At 39.1% G+C, this 19,842-nt stretch overlaps 1 protein-coding gene across 1 annotated transcript in view; it reads left to right on the top strand.

The window, feature by feature from the left end:
* The window catches only part of ppp3r1a (protein phosphatase 3, regulatory subunit B, alpha a), a 28,354-nt gene that overhangs the window by 1,054 nt on the left and 7,458 nt on the right, over positions 1 to 19,842 (top strand). The window contains exon 2 of the mRNA XM_005733721.2: positions 11,901 to 11,940. Coding sequence (XP_005733778.1) covers positions 11,901 to 11,940 — 40 coding nt within the window. The remainder of the gene's footprint in view (positions 1 to 11,900; positions 11,941 to 19,842) is intronic.

The raw sequence follows: 19,842 nt of genomic DNA, 5'->3' as shown, positions 1-19,842 counted from the left end.
GACTTGCTTCTAAAAACTGTAACCCAAATGCTTTTTACAGTAGGGTTGTTAAACATGTGGCCCGAGGACCAAAAGCAGCCAACTAGAGGGTCCAATTCCACCCACCAGATAGCTTTGCAAAGACATTAATTACTCTCTTTATTTCAATAAAATGCACTGCAGTTCTTGGTCTGGCGACGTGATGCCAGCATTACTACACAGGAGAAATCATGTATGCAAAATAGTGGAAGTATTTTTAGATATAGCCAAATTTTTACAATTGTAAATGCATAAAATGCTATTTTTTTTGTCTATTTACAAAAACTGGACATGTAAGAGTTTTGTGCCTATTTTAGATCCACTGTGATCTGTGAATTGTAATGTACATGTAATGACGGTTGGACCTGCCAAATATAGTAAAATGGATGTGTTGAAATTCATTTGTTTTTACGTATTTATCTTAATTACACCTTCATTTTACAATTGATGGTTCATCGAATGTGAAAAAATGAACATTTGAAGAAGCTGCTTGTAGTTCTTTGCACTTATAAAAGAGAGGAGACATTTAAAGGGGTGTTTTTCATACAGGCTATTATGCAATAGTTTTACTGGTCTGGCCCACTTGAGATCAGATTGGGCCCATGAAAAAAAGTGAGTATGACACCTCTGCTTTACAGAGCAATTATAAACTTAAGAATGATTAAATAAATTCCTATTTTAATAAGAGAAGTAGTTAATTAGTAGTAGTAGTAGTACATAAGTAAATAAATTGTGTAAGCATAGGCTGATATAGGGAAAGAGGAGGCTAAGGGGGATGAAGGTGGGTCCTTCGATGGCTTTGAAAAATCCAGATTTGGGACAATAACTGAAAATGCTTCGTCTTCTTCAGGTTGAGGTAAGTACCAGGAATAAGAGCAGTGATTGGTCATTAAATAGGCTGACCTTTGCATATTCAAGGCTAAGCCCCATATATAACCTCTAACCCAAATGTTGTCCCAAAAGCCTCATGTACACTACAGAATGACTGCAGACCGTATTTATTGACAGTTCACCCATGATATAAAATAAGCAGTATCAACCACATCAACACTAGCTATTGGTCTTATTTATAATCTGTCTAGGGAGGGAGAATTTCCTGTTTTCTTATTGCCTGGAAAAGGAAAAATTAAAATATTAATTCTTAATTGGGTTATACTAACAACATGCTAACATGTTAGTTCATGCTAACACTTATGACATCTGAAAAGTAAACGGTTATTAGAAACAGTGTTAACATTTTCTTTATCTTTTTCTTCTATAAAATGTTAAACAAAGTCAGATAGTTTGTCATGACTTGGTTATTATTAGACCTCCCCCCTTCTTTAATCTGTGTTATGCATATTGACTTAGAAAATTCAATTTTGGGAAGGCTATTGTGTAAGTACATTCCCATTTGCCACTGCATTGCTACCTGACGTAGTATGTACTCACCAGGTGCATATTCTTCCTGATAATCAAGATTAGAGAAGCAAAACCTCACTTCTGTATATTCTCGCTGATGTAAAATCACCAATTCTACATTCTCTTTTCACTAAGGCGGTATGAGGGTTGGTCCGGAGCCAGTGCCTAATCTCGAAGCAATTTGTCACATAATGACAGCAGGATCTCGCCATTAGAACTTTATCAAGGCGGTATCAACACTTTTGCAGCTTTACAACTGAGAACTACTCGTGTCAAACACTAGAGGTGGGATTATTGTGACCAAGTAAAACTTTGTGACCATGTTGATGCCAGTGTCTAATGTAATTTAAAAAGGGGGGAAAAAAGCAGAGATTTGGTATGACTGTGAATTCAGAGCGGTGTATAAGCCAATGAAGTCATTCCTGCTCTCATTTTGTCTGCAATTTTCATGTTGTCATGTTGAGACTCTGCATTTATACACATCATTGTAAACAGCAGTCGCTGTTTATAGATTGCATTTGCATGCAGAAGCTTTGGTTTGAATATGACCGTGTTGCACATGTTTAGTTTAATTAAGCATGCATTTATAATAATCCTGACTGTATGACCGCAACAGTGTTTAAAAAAAAAAAAAAGATTGTAAACACCTGGTGTATATCATGCCCATGGATATTTGTAAAATGTTTATTCAGCAAAATTTTTTATTTTGTGTTTTTTATTTGTAGTGCTGCGGTCTAGGTAACAAACCACAAAAACAACATTGTGCGTATGTAGAGATCTCATTCACTGGTTTTGCTGCTCGTTCTTCTTCTCATTGAAAACACAAGAGGTGTGATTGCGGTGGTTTGAGTCCCTTGCTTGCAAGTACATAAAAGGAACTGTTGTCCAGTCTGTTGGTAGAGTTATTGCTGTTTCTTTTTTTATTGTAAAGAAATAAATGAAATTTCCTGATCTGACACTTCACCAGCCCGGGCCTAGGAACATGTTTGCATTATTGCAAAGAGGATATTTGGAAACTGGGTTATTAGAAGTGAGTGTTACTCATACAATTGCTAAACAACTCTAAGGGGCCTACATCATCCCTGACTTTAATTCTGCATAAATTAGCGCAGAAAATTTGCATCTGTAAATAGAAAGGAATTCATAAATCACACACAAAAACCAGCTATTAAGAGCAGCATCTCATTACTTGGGGGCAGCAGTAACTGGGGGGTTCTTTACTTTGTCAGAGGAAACATTTTTTCCTGTGTATGCTTACCTTGTTAGATTTGCCCTGCAGCAATCTCAACTATCAGACCGTGGATTGTCAGGACATGCACGTCCTGCAGGCACTGTGGCAACCTATGGCTTGTCAGATGTATTCTTCTCAGCCGCAAGGAGAGGTTGGGGGCAGGGACGCGCAGTTGCTTAAGCATGTAGTGGAATGATCTGATGCTAAGGGGACCATATGCTGCCTAGCAATCAAGCGCCACCCACATAAGGATTGAGCTGTAGCTAATGTAAAAGAGATAAAAGCCACAGTGAACCACCAACAGAAGTGATGATCAACACTACGTGATCCACACAGCACTTCCAACCAGCCCACTCAATCTGGATTTATTCTCCTCACTGGCCATTGCATCTCTGCAGAATCCATGGCTTGCACTGGAGCCAGCAGTCACCAGCATAAGCTAAACTAGTCAGTTTCTTCAATAAACACCTATTTGTTTGGAAATCTATGTGCACAGTGAAAAGAAAAGTTTATTATCATTCAGAACTTACCTCTATAACCATTGGTAGGAACTTGATGCTCAGTGGATTTGTGGTACTAGAAACAGTTCAATAGAGCTTAAAGGTCAGATGTTTTTTTTTTTTTGTTGACTTACAGAGGGTGGTCAGTATGATAACTTTACTCTTGGCAAGAATCTATAGCTGATTGATGGCTTTGGGGATGGTTTTTAAATCACATTTACCTCATCAGCATTCAAGGCATCAAAAGTACTACATTTAATTAACCTCTAAAAGCATATTTTGCACACTGTCAGTGGTAATAATGGAACCAACAGTATGGGGCTTCATTAACTAATAGCTACTGTCTTCAGCATTTTATCTGCCCTGAAACAATTTACCTGCAGTGGTCCATAGGTTTAGCGCATTAATGTAATCTCCTGTTGCTGGCTGAAATGATGATTTTGGTTGCCTAACCCCAATACCTACTCTTCACGAATGTGATGGAGAAAAATGATTGAAATCCTTAATAAACTGCTGCAATATATAAAAAAGGAACATCATTTGCTTTTAGGTCTTGTAACTTACTTGCATTGATACTCCTGCTGAGGCTACCGTTGAGGCTAGAGTTGCCTCCTGAATGAATCCTCACAGAAGTAGTATTTGTTAGTTTAAACTAAAATGCTACGTTTTTAAGATTTTGAAATTATTCATTCAGTAGCAATTCTAAGAATATATGAATCATACTTCAGTGTAGCCAGAAATAACCTTGCATCTCATTTAATACTACATGCTTTGTTATGTGAAACTCCAGGCAGGTCAGACGGTAAATGAAAAATGTATGTAGCCACCTGTCACCCATCAACTGTATGCACTATGGCTTTGAACCCAAGAGTGTGGCATTTTGTCTGTACATGGGGCGTGATGAGCAAATGAAAAAAACTGATAACTCTCACGATTATATGGTAGCAACTTTTCCGTTATCTGGTAGGTATTATACTTTTGCGTGATGTGATGTTCTTCACTAATTGCAGAGCTAGCCTTAATCATGCCATGGTTTGTCATCTATTTGACACCTTGATTTACAAAAATAAATATAAATAAGAAAGAAAGATGTTTTTCAGTATTTGGCAAATACAGTGTAGTTTTATCTCCACTGTGTTAATTCATAAGACGATTTAGGCATTGTTAGTTTACATAGAATTATGAGGCTTTCAAAACCCTCAGAAGACAGGCCCAAACCAAGGATAGAAATGGCTGAGAGGATTAGCCCTGCTGGAGTTCCTTCAGGCTGCTGAGATTGTGGTAATTATTTTCATATTTGCACTTGACTCCTAAATCTTGTACAGATCCTCACCACATTTGCAGACAGCCACACGCATCCATGGAGAAACACACACGCACATTCTCATAAAAGCAAGGATAGATGCAAACACGGCAACCAAGACAATATTGCAAAACACGATTACAAAGGTGAGAGATGATGGAGATGAGCAGAAGAATAATTGAGTGCCTCTTCAAACAGACAAATGGATTCAAACTAGCAATGGTTTATTTTAAATCTGGTCTATGTAACTGAGCCTCTTTTTTTTGTTTCTTTGTTTTTTGGGTGTTTTTCTTTTCTTCTTAAGAGATCATTCTCAGTCAGTTGGTTATTAGCCTGGATTTTGCCTGCTGTACAAAGTTAGGCTAAAAAAATAAGGGTTAGAAGTCTATTTAAAAAGCAGTCTGAAAGCACAGCTCAGCTCAGCTCTGCTCTCTGCTGTGAGACTTGGTAATGTTTATCACAAAGCTCGGCTATATGGTAAGCTTCATACTTACAGACACATTTGTGCGGAGGAGGGGAGTCTTGTGATCCCTGAACTAACCAAATAAGCAGAGCAGAAAGAAAATGCGCAACAAATAAACTGACAGCTCTGCACACACACAACACACTTTTTCCACCTCAAGATTAATGGATCAGTAACTTAAATTGTGTGGAAACGTAATTCAGACACACCAAACCATACACACACAGATGCCTTTACATGGAATGCTGTTTTAATTGATTCCCTGTGTCCACATCCACACAGTGCACATAGCAGTTTGCTTTTGAGCGTTCTGGTTTTGTGAACAGTAATTTTGCTTCTCACAAGTTCCCATAGATCTTAAAGACAACATCAGTTGCAACATCCCCACTCCTAACGTACTGAGACCTTTAAGCTCCATAACAAAGAGAAGGTGTTAGAGAACAGTCGTGGGTGGGGACCATTGTAACGTTGCATGAACTGGACCTCTATTGTTTTTCTTGTAGGGCGGCAATCATGGTATACTACTTCTTACACTGAAACTTTGTTAGTTAATTCAATTCAATTTTATTTATATAGCGCCAAATCACAACAAAAGTCGCCTCAAGGCGCTTCATAGATACAGAGAAAAACTCAACAATCATATGACCCCCTATGAGCAAGCACTTTGGCGACAGTGGGAAGGAAAAACTCCCTTTTAACAGGAAGAAACCTCCGGCAGAACCAGGCTCAGGGAGGGGCGGCCATCTGCTCCGACCGGTTGGGGTGAGAGAAGGAAGACAGGATAAAAGACATGCTGTGGAAGAGAGACAGAGGTTAATAACAGATATGATTCAATGCAGAGAGGTCTATTAATACGTAGTTAATCACCCATGTCTGCATACGCTTTAGTGGCTATGTCTTGGTGACATAACTTCTTACTCATTGGTGTTGCTAAACTTAACCTTTACCCTAACCATAACCGCAGGTGTGTTAATTTAAAGAAAAAAAGGGGTTTCCTTTAAGTACTGGGTAAACGGATTGCCTCATACACATGCAGCCTGCAAGCTAACGATAATTAAAGGGAAATAAATGGGCACTAGGTAGAGTGTCAGTCCAGATTTCATCCTTAGCCACAAAGGTCTAATACATAAATACTCAAAGCAGAGAATTAAAGCCAAATCAGTGATCTTTAATACTTGAAAGCATTCATTTTCAGGGCAGCCTTTGTGTTGACTTGAAATGTGATAATAGCTGCTGTGATTTCAGACTCACATTGGTGGCCAAGCCAAAGACTCAAAGCAATTCTGATTACATTATCTGCTGAAAGTGTCATCAGCAGGGAGAGGGTGCAGTTTACCCTAAGGAATCGTAAGAAGCCAGAGAAAGAAGCTCACATATATTGCCTTGTATTCAGTAGGATTTTCAGATTTTTTTTCTTGCATTTGGAGTTACTTTAACGAGCAATAACTGATTATTAATGCATACTATTGACTGTCTTTCACTTGTACTGTTTCAGTGTTATGCATTATGAATGTATAACTAAGAGTGATAATGTTTTCATCTAAATTAAAAACAACCTAGGCAAGAAATATCGATTGGTCCAGTTTGTCTCTTAGTCTAACGTTTGTGGTGTTATGCACAATATCTTATGCACCACCGTTAGGATTCAGCGAGTGATGTGTGCCTCTGCTTTGTTTCTGCATTTTCTACGCTATGCTAATGTGCCTAGAGCACACACTGCAGTGTTGATTAATTTTTAGGATTTATGCAAGTCATCGCTTCATTCCAGCATGTTCTACATTGGGCTCGCTGCACTCAGGGCACCTCAGTGAAAACACCACAGTAGAAAAATGTGAAAGTTTTTCGTATCAATGATATCATTTTGTTTTATTGTTATTTATGTAAAACGAGGAACTGATTTCTTGTCAGAAGTATTATTTTTCAATCATTTGAGCAGGGAAGTGAATGACTAGTGTCACAGCCTCATGCTGCTGCTGTCCTTTTGACAGAAGGTTTGAAATCCCAACCCTCACAAAGGCTTATTGCAGATGGTTCTATGTGGAAATCTGCATACATTTTTAGTTTTGTGACTGTCTTATTGTGGCCCACCCTCACCTTCTGTTTTCAAGGCTCAATTTCATAGATTTTGGGGGGCAGCATCGGTCCATTTTTTGCTTTTAAATGTCTTGGCTGGCTTTTATTGCACTTTAAGTTACAAATTGTCATCAGCTCCATTAACATTATCGTCACCAGTTTCTCCTCTGCTCTGTGCACACACAAAAAATTCATCTTTTATTTAGCAATGAAAAAAAAAAATTTTTAGATCTTATATCTATAGAGGGAGGGCGGCCAATAGTAAATAAAACATTGGAACCTCTGCTGTACTGTTCACCTGTTTATGACTTCATATGACTAAGTTTTCTGCCTTTTAGAATAAATTAGAAATGCAGTTTCTCGCTCACTATGTACCTTCTTATTGTTTCAATTTGTTATGAGAATATATTCTCACATCTTGCCAAAGCCTGAAAAAAGTCCTCCAAGTCTTTAGGCCCATGTATTGAATTCGTCACTCACTGATGTTATTACTGGGCCCTGTGGGTCTGTAATTGGCCAGATTCTTGTGCCGGTCATTTCTTTGCGACTCAACCGGCCGTGATGCCAAACTCTTCATTATACAGAATGTGTTTTGTGTGCTGAGGCCTAATTGATTCTGAATGAATCATGCATTATAAATGAGCCAACACTAGTCTTTCTCTTGTGCCTGTGTTCTGGTCTGTGTATGTAAGATGCTTTTTCATTTCACGTATCACCCTCCCCTTTTCTGATTTTTTTTTTTTTTATATTCATCCATCTGGTATCCATCATGAGTATTTATGGCTGAACAAGAGCTGCCGAAGTGGTTTATTACAGAAGACATGACAAGAGTTACTCCTGACCCCAGGAGGTAGGCCTTAGTAAGTAAACCTGTAATCCTCAAAACCAAATCTTCTTTGCAGTAAGTCTATTTACCTCCAGAGACCCTATAGCTAACACTGAACTGAGAGTGGCTGTTAGGGATGTAGTTAGAAGTATGCTCCTCAAACATTTGCACACCATTTTGTTGAGGTAGTTATTACAAAGTCTGCTTTTTTCATTATTTGTTTTGTTTTAGAGAGGCTTCCTAAATGTCAAAAATGACATAAAAATGTTATCTGTTAATCCGTTTTGGTCCATTTGGCTCTAAAAGATTTACAAGATTTAAAAGCCATGAACAAAAAAGTGACCTGTTCTGTTTAACCTGGATCATCTTTAGTTTTGTCATAGCTGTTTGTTAAGTCTCATGGCAGGTAGAGGAAGCACGGAGAACCTGTCCTTGAACTCGAAGACATTTGCTCAAGGCCTTCAGTTTCAAATGCTGTTGAAATTTTTAAGCAAGTCATCACATTTCTGTAAAGCTATGCTATTCTGTAGCTGAGTGAGCGCTATATAGGGGAGCAAACAAAAGGACTTTTCCCTACAGGATCAATAAAGTATCACATTGTCACTATTACAGAGCCACACAGGCAATGGGACACCCAACCTCAGTAATGGTGGAGTCATGCGCTACGCATTGGAATTCAATCCCTTAAACTGGCAGCACCCAGCCATTGCCAACTTGTTCCAGAGAGAAAAACCATGTCAACCTCTAATCATAACTGACTCCACTCCGATAGGGTGTCAAATGCTAAGGCGTTCTCCTGGCTAATCCTGTGTCACCTCTTTCTCCTCACTGCTCTTAAAATACCTCAACTTCTGTGAGGTAAGTCTGCTGTTACACAGCAGCACAACAACAACCTGGTGTATGACATAACTGGCTCTAGTTTGTGTGTTGTTGTTTTTTTCCTCTCTAATCAATATGAATAATGTGAGTAAATTATGAGTAGTGCTAATAATATGAGTACTACTTTAATATTTGTCCTGGCAACCAATTGTGGGATCTAATTTACATTCATGCTTCAGCATAGTTTGCTGCTCTGTTTGCTGTCAGATGTAAAAATAATGCCTATGTATCCTCAAGATCAAAAACGGTAGGATTCTTTTCGGCAGTTCATTTACATTACATTTACCAGTGTCAGTGTCTTGTGCTGAATTCACTGACAGTTACCACACAGTGCGCCGTAGTTAGATTTCTGTCTGAGATTATTGGAAAACATCCTTGCGTCATTGAAACAGGCGATGATAACATCACAAGATCAAGGCAACTGCAGTTTTTAGAGCCAGGTGCCACAGTTATATCTCTACTGACTGCAAGGTCCCGAGATAGATGTTGCCCAGTTCCTGCCTGATGGTAAGATAGTAAATGGACTTTTTTAAAAAGAAAAATTCACCCAATCACACATACATTCATACAACTGCTTTTTTTTCTGTACCTAAGATCAAATTCAGACATTACAATTTTCTGAAATAGGAATTAAAAAGAATCTACTGTATTTTATTTTACTCTTTTTTTAATCAAATTTATTCTAATCTAATATGTTGAATATGAAATGGTTCTAATGGTCACCTTATACAGCGTTGATACACTAGTTGTGGGTTAATACTACCACCTTAGTGCCCATACAGGCCAGCCTCCCCACACTCACAGTGTTGTCTTTTTATTGTTAAGTCATAATATAGCCTAGTTTTGTTCATCTCTTAACACTTAGAAATTTCAGCCCTCTGTGCTGTGGTAGTACTTTTTGTCCTGGCTATCAGAAATGGCATTGAATATTGAATTGTTTCAGATATTATTAGATTTTTTTTTTATGTAGTGATCTAGTTTGCATTTGAATAGACTACCCATAATAAAAATTCATAATTTCAACTGTTTGAGACCGCATTTGCATTTATATTGTTGGCAATCTTATTAAGTTGGGATCAGATCTCACAGGAAAGAAGTGTTTCTTTGACTTCCTGTAGAAACAAAAAGATGATGGAAACAGTCCGACTTTACTGCAGCTCTTTGTCTCCACCCCCTGTTGGTGCCACCTGCTCTCATCCACTTTACAGGCGAGGTGGGGTCTGCCTGGAAAGTGTCCCTACTGCTCTTTTTTTGTCAGACTTTAGTGGAAAGGACATGGACCACCACTCACTGAATTATTTTTATTTATTTTTTTACTGCTATTCATGGAATTTGAAAGATTCTGACTGAGTGGTACCATCAGAAAAGAAAGATCACATAGCGTTGTAGGTCGAGTTTGGCCTTCTTTGATGGAACTGTAGGACATTTTTGGCAACGTGGGCCGTGTAGCTGTCAGCTGCATGTTCCCCAACTGATTAACCTTACCTCTCTGCTTCAGAGACTCCTCATTTGTTCTCTCTGCCAGAAATCATATTTGGGCTGAGTCGACACTTCACTGTTGGATAAGATGGGATGCGCATGTGGCTTCAGCCAATGCCACACACTGCCATGCAGAAGAGCCAGGGACTGCGGGATTTTCTGGATGGCATTGTTCTTTTGAATATTTAATGCAGTGCGTGATTCATGACTTTGTTTTTGTTTTTTGTTTTTTAATAATTTTTTGGGGCTTCAGTTAAACATTACAAATTCAGTGCTAAGTCGTGTTTTTGCTATAATGTAGAATTGTAAAGATTGCAATTTGTGTACAAAAAACTTTACATGGCCTTTGGTGTACTGTTTGAAATGCCTTTCTTTGCATTATCTGGTAAGCAAAATCTTAAACAACAGTTAAAGATCACGGGTATCACGAGAGTGTGTCTCAACTTGTTAACGCAGGCTTTCTTGGCCAAATCTATTTTCATTATTCTCTGGTAATAAATGTTCTTTTTTTTTTTCTTTTCAGCTGTAATGCAAAACACGTAGAAGATATTTATTCATTTTCTGTATCATCCGTAAGTTCCTTTGGTACAGTGACACACAAAGTTTGCATTGAAGACATGTGTATATAGCGATGTGATCTTAGGTAACTTTATTGCACCCCTTCATTTGGTTTTATATATTTGAACCACATTTTAAGAAGTTCAAATATATAAAGCCTGTTCCCTCTGCTGAGGATCTGTCTCACTAAAATAATTGTGCTGCTAATGACCAGGTGAAGCGGAGCTCTTCTTTGTGACACTGAAAACACTGAAAACTCTGACTTTAGGCTCTAAACTATTTCACCCCCTTCATATGAACCCCCATAACCATTCTGTGTGACTCTGGGTCTAATAGCACTAATTGTAATTTACTAAATTAACTTCATGTTTTAAACAGCTGAGGAATGTTATGTTTATGGACTAATGTACAACCAGAAGGGATTTTGCCAGTGCTGTGGCCTCCTGCTGCTCTTCAAAAAAAGACTGTAAGCTTAAGCAAATTTTGAGTTGACTTCACTTTTCAAATACAGAGGCTACAGGACATCGTTTACAGTGTCTATGGTTACAATCCATTACTTTGAATTTAACAATAAAGCCATTCATTTTCAGTCTTGATTCTGCATCTTGGCAAGATGAGCTGGCAAGATCAGTTACGCTTCCATCTCTTTTTTTTCTTTTTTTTTTCTGGAATTCCTGGAATTCTTTGTGTTAGATTAAATACACAAATCAAATATAAACGCATAATAATGTCCTGTTGGCCGCACTATTACTGTCACTGATAAAATGTGGTATGAAAATGAATCTAACAAAAATCACGTGGCCTTATTGTGTGTTGTCTTTCCTCGTAGGTGACATTGTTTGTTTGATCAACAAGGAAGCAGTCTGTTTTGTAGAAAAGTATTTGTACATGTCTGTGCTGCGCTAACTTTTAATTAGTACACATATGCTGAAGAGTTTTCATACTCTTATTAATAAAAAAAAGAAGAAGAAGAAGTTCAGAATTAGACTGTGCAGATTGACTGGATCCTATTGGCCATCTCAGAAACTGCTGCAGTCTGGGGTCTTTAAATACATTTAACTGATATGAGTGAACTTGTTACTGTTATTTCACATAATTTAAAATATTTGTGCTTTTGTGATATTTTATTACAACCTAAACTGAACGTTCTGCCTTTCTTCTTTCTTCAGGGAAATGAAGCCAGTTACCCCCTGGAGATGTGCTCACACTGTAAGTAGCTTAAATCTTTGCTTGATCTAATTGTACAAAACTTAGTTTACTAAAAAAACGTAAAAAGAAAATACTTATTTTGATACGTTTTCTGGGCTTTTTGACATGACTAGTAAATAACCAATATTTTGATGACTCTCCAGTAAGGAGACAGTGTTCATTTGGTGTAAAGGGTAAAAATCAGTACTACAAATTGGGTTTAACATCCAGTTTACAGAATTTGAATGTCCTCTGATAAAATGCCATTCATTGAATGTCTGGTGTTTCTGCTGATCTGACTTCCTCTGGGTTCCTTTGGGTTAAAAATCTTTGTAATTAAAAATCTCTTACAGTATTATTTTAACTACATCATATCTTAGCTGCTTTTTATGATTTATCATGCATAAGTGCTGAAATGGTGAAGACATTGTCTTGAAATCAGTCTCTTATGCTCTTTTTACATCTACAAGATGTCTGCCTGGTAGACAGACATATTCAGGTTTATGAGCTCAAGAGGAGGAGGAGAGCTGAAGATATGACTCACATTTCTTCTTTGCTGGCCTCCTTCACCTTCCCTACCTGATGATGCACATCCACACAAGCTCATACTGCTTTGTGTTGTTGAAAAGTCCTCAGAGATGCAGATTTCTCACCAGCTCTCTTTGGTGCAAACTGCACATTTTTACACCTGCTAAAAGGGTGCGCTGCTGGATGTGTTTAATGAGTGCTGAGACTGTGACAGGTCCCTCGTAGTTTAGGGGTACTGCTGTTTAGATTGACCTTCAGACAAGAACAATCATTTTTGCATCAGGATTACCGAGGCTGTTGTGAGTTTTGGTGTCACAGTGTAAAAAAAGTCTTGTATGAGGCAGAATTGGATTAAAATAAACTTCTTCTCCACAACTATTATTGTATGTTATAATCTTGATCAAACCAGGTGAAGCAGAGATGGGATGGGGAGGTATAGGAAGGGCAGGAATTTTAGTAGTAGTAGTTTTTCTGCAGGTTTTTTCGTATTCAAGGAACATGCACAGGGATTTTATTGCAGCTGGGGATGACTTTGCAAAAACAGACGATTTGCTTGCTTTATGTTTAAGTTGCAAATTATGAGTTAATTTGTTTTAAAGTTAATTTGCTATTTTATTATAATTATATTTGCATAGCATGCTTACCATGACAAACATACGCATAAAAATATTCAAAATGACATTTTGAATATTTTTTATATTTTTAATGCCACAGTGCGTGTGGACTGTGGCTTTTCCATACTTAGACTGTCCTACTGTAACATTGTGGGGAACGGGACCTTGGCCTGCCGGGCCTTCCAGCCATTCCTTCCCCAGGATTATACCACCATAATGAGGGAGATGAATTTTGGATGATGCATGACCCTGTAATGAACCCATAAAGGAACTCTGTATTCAGTCCAGGATATTAACAGCTTCCCTGTCCTTGTCTTTGTCTCTCTCTTTAGCTACATTTTTCCTGGTCACCACTGTCTAATTGTCTTTCACCTTCTCTTTAAATGTTATCAATCCTATTTGCTGTTTGTTTTTAAATGCGTTACTTAGGCATCAAATACAAACACTGACAAGAAATGCCAAATTGAGAATGCAATACCCGGATGTGTTTCTCCTATTGCTCCGATGGCTCCATTTGTGTCATGGTTACACAGACATGAGCCAAAATTAAACTTGGGTGACCTCCCACATTTAAGGCCTGTTCTAGATCTGACCATATGCATACATCAGTGATATAGCAATGATTGAGTACAGCTAGCTAGCTACTGCTTGTTTTCAGCCAAAAACATTTTAGGTGGGACGTGTATATAAGTGCTTCCTAGATCACCAAAATCTGTGTGACCAACTGTCAGTTCAAAGTAATTAGTAATGACAAAACTGTTTTATATGTGTACAGATACACATAATATGCAGACATGTGGGAATTTAGGAAAGAGAATGATGATTTCCTCCTATATATTAGGCATTGTTTTTTTTTTTAATTATTATTATTATGTTAGAATATATTTGCTTCTGTTATTATTGTAAAATTTGCTATCCAACTTATTTCTTAGTTCAGGATCCTTCTATTTTTCCTTTTTATTTGTTATTTTATTTTTTCCTCTCTCGGTCCTTCACTCGCTGTCTTCTCTCTGTCTCACCCTGCACTGACAGAGCAGCTGTTCAGCTCATCAAGTGCTTGGACAGGCAGGCACTTGACTGGCTGCTAAGAAATTAGCTCTGGCCCTCTGGTCAGAGAAATTCATCCTGCTGCACCTTTACTGCCCCACCGTGAGACTGATGCCCCCTCATTCGCACCTGCCATCAGACACTTTCTAACTCTGTTTGTGTGGAACATCAACATGAATTTTTCTCCATGTGTCGCACTGATAAGATGGATTGTGAAATCGGGTCACGTTCCATGCACAATCCCACTCGCCCCTCCCTGGCCACATTGATCAAAACTCGCCCTGCAACATGAGAAGCAGGGCTAGTCGAACAAAAATGCACCTCTTGTATTTGAAGGCTTGTGTTAACTGAGTTTTTTGTTGAAATGCCACATGAAGAAAGTACAGCAACATTAATAGGGACTCTGGCTGACCTAAAGGGCTCGAGTCAAGTGAACAGTAGATGTCAGTAATTATGGGAATAATTGTGCCATCTAGCATGTGGCTTTGACTTGCTGCTAATCATTTAGCCTACTTTGCAGACATTACTGAGATATTTGTGTGTTGCATTTCAGCCTGACATGATTTTTGTCTCTATTTTCTGTGCTGGAGGATGAATTTCTGAAAGGCCTGTAGCCTCTTTTCAATGCAGTGTCTCACCACTGCTGGCTTAAGCGAGCTTAGATCAGGCAGAATTTAATGGCCTACTTGTAACAGTGTGCAGTGTGTAATTAGACAAACCACACGGACACACACCTCCTCACACATCCTTTTGCAGTACACTCTGCTAAAGTATATGCACGCGCCCACTCTGTTCCGCCACTCTGTTCACCCCACACACACACACACACATAACCATGAAACCCCCCTCAACGCTTCATGCTCTCAGAGAAACGCAGCAGCGAGTTTGAAACCATTGCAGGTCTGTCTGCAGCCGCCAAAAATAAATGGCGGGCGGCTTGCTGGAGTTCCTTGTTGCTAGGGGTTTCCCTGAGGGTGGGAGCCTGAGCCTCTGTCGGTGGGGGGTAGTGGGGTGAGTTGGGGGTTTTCTCATGACAGAACGGCTATAAATAAACACCATCAATGCTTTGCCCTGTCCTCGTCCTCAGTTTGGTTCATGCAGGCAAGCTGTACATTGTTGGGGCAGCCAGATAAATCAGCCTAATGCACAGAGTGCTGCAGCTCTCAGCTGTATAGCCTTCTCACACCTGCTGGCTAAATGAGATAAGACTAACGCAGTGTGAGAGAAACACTGTATTTTTTTTGTGTGCTTTTTTTTTTATTTAGTGCAAAAATTGGACTAAATTTTAAAAATTTTGACAGATAAACCAGAAGTCTTGCCTACTGCCTACTCCATCACACTGCTTTAAACTGGCTGCTGTGCTCAAATTTTAGTCTAAACGCAACCTGAGTTGAATTACATTTAGCTGACCGCATGGGTGTTGACATAGGAGTGAGTAACTGTGCATATCAGCTAACTTTCTCAGAGCCAACATTTTGCATGTAAATCAAAGGTTTAGCACATATGTAATAAATGGTTGCTATTTATGTAATAAATGCAATGTTATGTATCTAATTAGAGAAACTGAAACAATGTCAGTGAGAGCTCCCTAACTGGGAATTCTGCGGTATTAAAATACAGTACACGTGTGCACAGAGATTGAGAGGGAGGTAAACAAATGTGAAGAGTAACAGTTGGCAGCACTTCTGCAACATAGAGGGAGCTAATACATTTTCAAACAGGGAGGAAAATCCTGTGTTTGAATTTTGACAGTCTGTCCTAAGAAACAGCTTGTGACATCCTGCATGTGGCTTTAACTTCAACCTTACAACTGATCACATCACCCACCAAAATGCTGCCAGGCTGTATACGTCATGCAACACCGCTCAATCAAAAATGACAGAGAGGGTTTTTCATCCATATGGCTCCTCCCTGTTTAAAAGGCAGGATAGCAGATATGAAATATGGTCTTGATCAAGAGAATTTGTTACTGCGTCTGTAGTATTGGTCATGCAATGCAGGAGGATCGTCAGAATTCAAGCGGCATTTTTGTTTTTTTCGCCTTCCCCACCCAATGTTACCTTCCCATGAGTTTAAAACTCCCAATCTCTAGATTGGTCTGCAGTCCTGTTATCCCTTCAGCAGTAATCTTGTCTTTCAATATGTTCTCTGGATTTTACACCCTCGTTGGCTCACAACAGCCCCTTATTGGGGGACAGTGTGATATTTCATCCAGTGTCGAGTGTCATACTTGTGTTATTATTGAGCTGTGCATGCGACCTTTTCATATTTGCGAACCCTCACACCTCACCTTGTGTGCCTTGACAGCTGTATATGGCAGAATGTGCACTGTGATGCTCACTAACATGTCAACTGAATTTTCACTCTGCATCCCTCCCCTGCCCCGTTTGCCTCGTTTCAGGTTAGCTGCGTTAATGGAGTCACATGTCTCCATTAATGTGCAGGGTGAGCTGTTTTTAGGGCCGAGCATGCTTAAGAGGACACACTCATTAGTGATATTTTGGGAACATTGTGTTTTTTTATAATTAAACAAAAATGGGGTGGAGAAGCCAGTCGCACTTAGCAGATTTCCATTTCACACAGCTGTGCCGCTGTCTGACTGCTATCTTGTTACAGTTAGGTAGAGCATTTAGTTTGTGATCAGACCAACCTTTTGTGCAGCTACTCTGATAGACAGTTTCATATAAAAAGTACCCTTTGTTGCTTTAGATTTATTCTTTTATCGGCTGAATTTGCATGTTCAGATGACTCGTGATATGCGCGCTGTGAATTTAACAATGTTTGACACGCACAAATACACACATACCTCAAGAATGCCACTAACCGTACAGGAGGCCATGGAGGACGAGCTGTGTGCTGTAGACCAGAAGGAGGACCATTTGGCCGACCTTAGCAGATTTATTTATTTTTTGTTAAGTAATGCTTATGTATGTTAGCCTCCTGTGTGCCCTCAAAGGCTGATGACATCTACATATGCATGTGTTTTCATGCATACACCTCCCGAACAGTTATTTAAATATTCGTGTGTGTGTGTGTGTCTGTTTGTGTGTCTGTGTGTGGGCTACTTTAGGGGGCTAACGGGTTCCAGTTGCCTAGTAACACAGTTAAGGGTGCATACAGCGTTTATGGAAGTAAGTGTGTGTGTGTTGTGTGCTGTGTGCTGTGTGGTGGAGTATATGAGATTATCATAATCATCTCACAGTTACATTGGGTCTCCCTCAGAGATGCTCATTAGCAAAGCAGTGTGAGGATCCTCTGTGACTATGGAGACCTCAGAAAAGCATTTTTCTTTACATAGGAAAACATTTTTGATAATATTTCAGTTAAACTTCCTTTACATGAAAATGCATCCAACAGTATGTTATTCTGCTCGAAATAAATGCAAAGGTAAGCACAGACGTGTCATTTTCAAACCATCCCTATCAATTTCTGTAAAGTGTAAAAATGCCATAGTGAAATCATCTTGTTGTCAAAGGTGTGCTGTATATGAACTAATGTATAAAGTAATCTACTAGACACTGTCATCATAGCAAACATGTAGCTCCACTACACCTTAATCCACAGCAGATGTACGTGTTTGAATGCGAGTTTGCAACATCACCCACCTTGTTGTGTTTCTCTGCTGCCAAAGACAGGCTTTAACATGCAGGTCTGATGTTGGGCTTAGATGCATGACTCTTTCTTTTCCCTATACAACCAAAGGTCGCGAAGAAGGCAAGTGAATAGCAAAAGTGAAGGTTGAAGGTTTTATCACACGCTTTAATAGCCAGTCGCTCAACAGCATCCTGTTTTGTGTGAAATCGAGTAAGATGTGCCAACCCATTCAGGAAATGTATGGTGTATTATCTTATCTCAATCGTTTATTCTGCAACATTACTTCTCACTTTTCTCGTTGATGGTAATTACAGGTGTTGTTGCAATTTAAAAAAAATAAATAAATAAAATCCAAGAACATTTCATCTTATCATGGTGGCTCTCACACCTAGGACGCTTTCCCATCCAGCGTGGTCATTTCAGGCTGGATGTGACCACTGCCAGTCACAGTTTGTTCCAGCCTTTTTGGGAATCAGTTGTTGTTGCTGTCGTACGCAAACTATGCCTCATTTGCAGCTAGATTTGGTACACATCATTGTGCCACATTTTAAGGTTTTTAGCTTCTGTAATGGAGAGAGGCTGTTTGTAAAGCTCAGAAATTCAACTTTCTTCACTGCGCTCACTTTTAATCATACTAGAATGAGTTTGTGTAAGAACATGAGATAAGAATAGTTAAATTGACGAACCTTGTTTGTTTGTTCATCAGCTGCTAAACCTCCAGCTCCCATATGATTTCAGGAATCTACCACTTGACCATAGCAGATGGACCCATATGTTGGATAAGTCAAACCAATATGTTTTTACATTTTTAATTTTGGCTCTGTAGGTTCCCCTCTGTGTGTGAATCTAGCAGACATGGGGCTTGTTGGTGTGACACTGGAAAAGGAAGGCCGATGTCCTTGCTTCCATGAATAATACATGGACCTACTCACTCGGCAGGTCCTGACAGCAACAAGGGATCTGGATCCAGTGTTAAGATGTTCCCTGCTTAGCGGCTGCGCCAAAGTTTATGTGTTGTAAATGTCACAGTACTTTTTCATCAGAACTGCATCCAGCTTATCCTACTAACCTGACTTTGTAGCACAAAACGGAACTTAAACAGAGACAGGGAGTTACTTTGAGGTTACGGTTTTGTGAACGGTTTTTCCTTGTGTCCTTACAAAGCTGAGTATGGAATTCTGAGGCAAGAAATTATTATTCTTTTTATTGAGGTCCTCCTTTTGCCTTCAGAACTGCCTTAAATGGCATAGATTCAACTGCATCACACAGTTGCTGCAAAGTTTTAGTTCTTCTTTGCACATGACTAACGACCGGAGGCGCCTTTCAGTGTGACACCAGCCTTTGGAACAGTGTGCCACTACAAATACAACTAGTTGATTCTGTGGACCCTTTTAAAAAGCAGATTGTTTAACAAGATTTCTGTTAAGAATAGGAATGGGAATCGAGAACCGGTTCTCTACAAGAGCCAATTCCCAGTAGTTCAATTTCTTGGAATTGTTAGTTTGAGTGCCTAACGATCCTTTTTATTGGTTCCACCTCCACTTGCACTGTAGTCAGCTGATTTCTGTTTGTGTGCCAAAGGAGGAAAATAGTGGCAGAGTCTGCAGCGTGGATATGGCCATTATGTTTATTTTTATTGCACAAAAGGATGAGAGAGTGGTGTGCAAACTTCATCCAGGATGGAAACGGCTGCATTATGTACACATAACTTTGGCTCTTTGCACGCAGAGAGCATGCTAACACTGAGCTAGATAAGACCCCGGTATGATGTTAAAGCTGAGTGAATTCTGACCCCAGCCCAGCAGCCAGACCCTGAACTTCAAGAGATGACAAACTAATGAGCAGTCAGGCTGCAGCCTGCACCTGTAAACATACCTGTTCTTTTATCGTAGAGAAAATAAAGCATTTGTAGTGTTGTTTTTGTGCGATGATTTTTTTTTTTTTTTTTTAATTGATGTGTTCAAATTTTCATGCAGATTCAACACTCCCTACTTCACCCATCATTAAACTCTAAAATTGACAGTCTGATATTTGGTGACAAGTGCTCTGTATTTTTAAAGTTACTGATGAACTAATAGAGAGGGCTGCCCGGAGTTATTCTTTGCTATTGGTTTTGATCTAATTTGGAGAACGTGGAGTT

This window comes from Pundamilia nyererei, unplaced genomic scaffold, assembly GCF_000239375.1.
Source record: "Pundamilia nyererei isolate P.nyererei 1_Seehausen unplaced genomic scaffold, PunNye1.0 scaffold00054, whole genome shotgun sequence".
In the NCBI taxonomy this organism is placed as follows: Eukaryota; Metazoa; Chordata; class Actinopteri; order Cichliformes; family Cichlidae; genus Pundamilia; species Pundamilia nyererei.
The sequence above is the reverse complement of the archived record's forward strand: the minus strand, read 5'-3'. Positions and strand labels throughout refer to the sequence as shown.